This window comes from Notothenia rossii (assembly GCF_949606895.1).
Source record: "Notothenia rossii genome assembly, chromosome: 8".
Lineage (NCBI taxonomy): Eukaryota > Metazoa > Chordata > Actinopteri > Perciformes > Nototheniidae > Notothenia > Notothenia rossii.
Window position 1 is genome coordinate 264503 of NC_136906.1, and position 5000 is coordinate 269502.

Sequence of the window (5000 nt, forward strand, 5' to 3'; positions counted from 1 at the left end):
ATATATATATAATAATATTTAAATATATATTATTATAATATATATATATATAATAATATTTAAATATATATTATTATAATATATATATATATAATAATATTTAAATATATATTATATATATATAATGTTATATAGCATGCACTTCCTGCAGGGTTGTGTTGTTGCTCAGTATCTTGTTTGTCATTGATGATGTGTTGCCCACTAGCAGGGACTCAGAGGGGAGGGGGTGGCGGGGGTTTGATGGGATGTTCTGGTCCGTATAGAGACTCAAAGGGGGGGATATATATATGATATATTATGATATTATATGATCAATGATTGATGATGTGATATGAATGATAAGTGCAACACCTCGCCGTCTTTCCTGCAACGGCAGCTTTTCTGTATTTCCTTTCTCCTGTAATATGACTTGATCGCTTTAAACTCCGCACACTGAGTTCTGATTGGACAGCAGGCAGTGTTTTCACTGAGTTGATTTCTTACCCCTAGTTTCCACCGGGTCCGTCTGCGGCGCGTTGCGGCTGCGCCGCGGCGTCCGCAGGAATCGTGGCCACTCTAGTCAATGGGTGCTATTCCACCAGCCGCGCCGCGTTACGGCTCAGAAGCGTCTCGCCGCTGGGCTCCGCTCGAAATAGGATTGAAGTCTATTTTTCGACGCGATGCAGCCGTAAGGTAATGTCGGGCAGGAAGTGGAACGGTGACAGCATCCGGCCCACCCCCCAAATCAACAAGAACTGCGAGCCGGCATCCTGACGCTCTGCTTCTGAAACGCGTATGACGCCGGAGGAGGCCGGACCAACGCCGGGGGGCAGCCGTAACGTGCCGCAGGCGGACCCGGTGGAAACTAGGGGTTAGCCTGCAACCTAACCATGATGTACTCGGTTGAATCAACCAGGTGTAACTGGTCACAACCGTAAGCGACCTGTTATCGATCAGGAAACGACAGTGAAGCACTAGTACAGGCCTCAGGTGGTTGCGTTGTTGATGATTGTTGTTGTTGTTGTTGTTGTTGTTGTTGTTGTTGTTGTTGTCCCAGGTGGAGTGACCTGCTGGTCGGCGCTCCCTACTTCTTCCAGAGATACCCCGAGGTGGGGGGGGCTGTCTACGTGTACCTGAACAGAGGGGGGGGGTTTGATCCAGAGCCCAGCCTCGTGCTGATTGGTCCTCAGGGCTCAGGGTTTGGGATCTCAGTGTGCAGCGCCGGAGACCTGGACCAGGACGGGTTCACAGGTGAGGGGGTGATTATAGAGGGGGGGTTCACAGGTGAGGGGGGGAGTACAGGTGAGGGGGTGATTATAGAGGGGGGGTTCACAGGTGAGGGGGGGAGTACAGGTGAGGGGGTGATTATAGAGGGGGGGTTCACAGGTGAGGGGGGGAGTACAGGTGAGGGGGGATTTTAGACGGGGGGCTACAGCTGGGGGGGCATTCACAGATAAGGTGGGGGTACAGGTGTGGGGGGGGGACAAATAATGATGATATGTGATGATGATACGTGATGATGATACGTGATGATGATACGTGATGATGATACGCGATGATGATACGCGATGATGATACGCGATGATGATACGCGATGATGATACGCGATGATGATACGTGATGATGATACGCGATGATGATACGCGATGATGATACGTGATGATGATACGTGATGATGATACGCGATGATGATACGTGATGATGATACGTGATGATGATATATGTAACCCGCTCTATGGAAATCAGTCGGGAGTACCAACGGCTCATTTCAAAATAAACGTGGATTTGCGTAAAAAAATAGTTTTTCGGGGTTCGGGTGTTTTGTTTGATTTTAAATAAACAAAGTCTTGGCTTTCAGAATATTAAACTTTTTTCGGCAAATTCAGAAGATAAATACAGGTTTGAAGCTTGTAACGGAATAATTACCAGCGGAGAACGGAGTAACTTAACGTCACAGCAGGCATAACAACAGCCGGTGTTTCTCGTGAGTGTTTTCCCCGGGAAACAAACACAATACACACAAACGCAAAATTACACAAACACACACACACGTATATACACACACACACACACACACACACACTCACACACTTGCGAGTTCCCCCCAGACCAGTAATCCAAACAAAAATATCTTATGATATATGGTCATTATATCACAGTTAAGGGGCGTGGTTCGGCCCGACGCGGAGGGTGGACAACCCCCTTAACTGTGATAGAATGACCATATACATATCACGGCCTGAAGTGAGCTATTGCTTTAATAAAACGGTTACCAAGAGTGGCAATATGAAAGAAAAATACACACTCTAATTTAAATTTGTTCAAAATAAAATAGTCCCTCCGTTGCCGTCTGCACAAGACATGTGCAAGGTGGTTGCTATGCAACAACACTAACAGCAAGCGAACATATTAGACAGAGAGCGTTGATCCATTATTTGGCTGTTTATTTACATTAATGTATATGTTGCTGTTTATTGTGCAGCCACTGAAAACCTGTCCAGCATCAGTAGCATGGCTTACGTGGTTACTTGTATAGGTTGAGGTTGTTCGAGGCTGTTTCTTGGCGTGGCGAGAATATTACTCCACTTTCTCCGGTCCCTGAGATTGGGCTTCCAGTAGCTCTGGAGAGAGCTTTCGCACCTGTGGCCACTAACGGTCATAATTTCTCTGCTTTGTTTCAAGACCCGCATCAGAAAGCTTTTGAATGGCGCTACTTTTCCAGTTGGTCTACCTGCTCTTCACGTAGCTCTGCATGTCGTCGGTTAGGTGCTCTCTGGAGATAGGCACTGCTCAATCCACTCCTCCATAGTGAGACCCCCCCGGAGGTCCAAGCTAAGTAAGGGATAATGTGCAGAGAGGTGGTCATTATGGGTCAAAGAACACCCGACAGGCAGATCAGAAAATAGTCCGTTGTTACTGTTTGAACTGCGTAGCAACGGCAGGAACTGCTTCGATAGCGCTTTTGAGGACCTCTTTGATTACAGATTTGAAAACATCGTTGCTTGCTTAAAAAGTAGCACAATTCATTATGTTAAACTTTGGAAAGTATTTAGATATCCCCGCCCTAATGCCAAAGGAACTGCACACTGAATATGTCGCCGTTTGATGTCTATGTCTGGAGGGTTTCTGCCCTGTTACTTTTCTGCTGTTTTCATGTCCCAGAAAAGCAAACTACATGCAGTTTGCTTTTCAGCGCAACTGTATACAGTTAAATCGACCGGACTTCTTTCTGCAGATGTGAGCATCCTTATGTAACGGGTCACAACCGTAAGCAACCTGTTATCGATCAGGAAACAACAGCGAAGCATCTGGGTGTCTTTTCTGGCATTTATTCTGAGAACAAAAACAATATTCTCTTCACATCCGCGTTGCACATCCTCAGCAGTGCTCACTTCAATGTGCCCTAGTATTTGTACATTGAGAAATTATTAAATTACCAAAAAAATCTCATTTTTAAGTAATCATACAAAATACAAACATACCTGAGAACAAAAACAATATTCTCTTCACATCCGCGTTGCACATCTTTACAAAAAAAAGGAAGAAAAGTCAGAAAGTATTGTCATGTAAACAAAGAGCAGTGCTCACTTCAATGTGAGGGGAAAGCGGAAATTACATGCAGGAAGTAGAAAATGATGTGCAACGGGAAAGTGTTCCCACTAGAAACAATACTCAAAAAATATTAAAAGGAAACAATCTCATTGAAATAAAATTCACAACCTATTGTAAATCGTAATTTATAACTAATAATTATGTCTACACACTTTTGACTCTGTTACACTTAACAACGGTCAATAAGTCCTTGCTGCACATTATCCCCAACATGGTTCCATCTCAAGCTTTGTTAGTTAGTTACTTTCCTAACGGACGTAATGTAACAGCTGTAACGGTTGTAGCTTTTCTCAGACACGGAGGGATACTGACTTGTTGTGAAAAGTAACTACAATTCTACCCGTGATATACGCTCATTATATCACGGCTAAGAACCAATCAGATTGCTTGATTTGACTTGTCCGTTTTATAAAATGATGATATATAATGATGATATATTATGATGATATATGATGATGATGATGATATTTGATGATGATATTTGACGGGTTTCTCTCTGGTTCAGACTTCGCAGTCGGAGCTCCTTTCCACGGAACAGGAAGTGTGATGATCTTCAGCGGCAGCAGGGGGGGGGTCTCCTCAGAGCCCCGACAGGTAACTCACCTGCAGAACACCTGAACAGGCTAATGGGCTAGCAGGCTAATCGGCTAACAGGCTAGTAGTTAATATGCTAACAATAGAGTAGAATATGTCTTTATTGTCATCATACAAAGTACAACAACATTTATTTGGCAACTCTCACTGTTAAGTTAACAGGCTAGTAGTTAAAGGCTATCAGCTAACACACTAAAAGCTAACACATTAAAAAGCTAAAGGCTAACCGGCTAACTCACTAAAAGCTAACAGGCTCCTCCCCCCCAGGTGATCCAGGGCAGCAGCGTGTCTCCGGGGTTCAGGACGTTTGGTTACTCTCTCTCTGGAGGACAGGATGTGGATGGGAACAGATACCCTGACCTGCTGGTGGGATCTCTGGACGACCAGGTGGCTCTGCTCAGGTAACCTCATCATCATTACCTGGTAATTGGGAACAGATGCCCTGACCTGTTGGGGGGTCTCTGGACGACCAGGCGGCTCTGCTCAGGTAACCTCATCATCATTACCTGGTAATTGGGAACAGATGCCCTGACCTGTTGGGGGGTCTCTGGACGACCAGGCGGCTCTGCACAGGTAACCTCATCATCATTACCTGGTAATTGGGAACAGATGCCCTGACCTGTTGGGGGGTCTCTGGACGACCAGGCGGCTCTGCACAGGTAACCTCACCATCATTACCTGTCCGGCAGTGGCTCAGTCAGTAGGGACTTGGGAGCTGTAGGGACGCCGGTTCAAGTCCCCGAACAGACCTAAATATGGAGTATGGACTGGTAGTTGGAGAGGTCCCAGTCCACATCCTGGGCCCTGCCGTGGTG

At 45.5% G+C, this 5000-nt stretch overlaps 1 protein-coding gene across 6 annotated transcripts in view; it reads left to right on the plus strand.

Annotated features, from left to right (window-relative positions):
- LOC307015618 (integrin alpha-3-like) overlaps nucleotides 1-5000 on the plus strand; it is a 38150-nt gene that overhangs the window by 14739 nt on the left and 18411 nt on the right. For 5 of the 6 annotated variants that reach the window (XM_079644348.1, XM_079644346.1, XM_079644349.1 and 2 more), the window contains 3 exons: nucleotides 1037-1230; nucleotides 4097-4185; nucleotides 4438-4586. In XM_079644348.1, coding sequence (XP_079500474.1) covers nucleotides 1037-1230; nucleotides 4097-4185; nucleotides 4438-4586 — 432 coding nt within the window. The remainder of the gene's footprint in view (nucleotides 1-1036; nucleotides 1231-4096; nucleotides 4186-4437; nucleotides 4587-5000) is intronic. The other variant, XM_079644347.1, reaches the window with a different exon arrangement.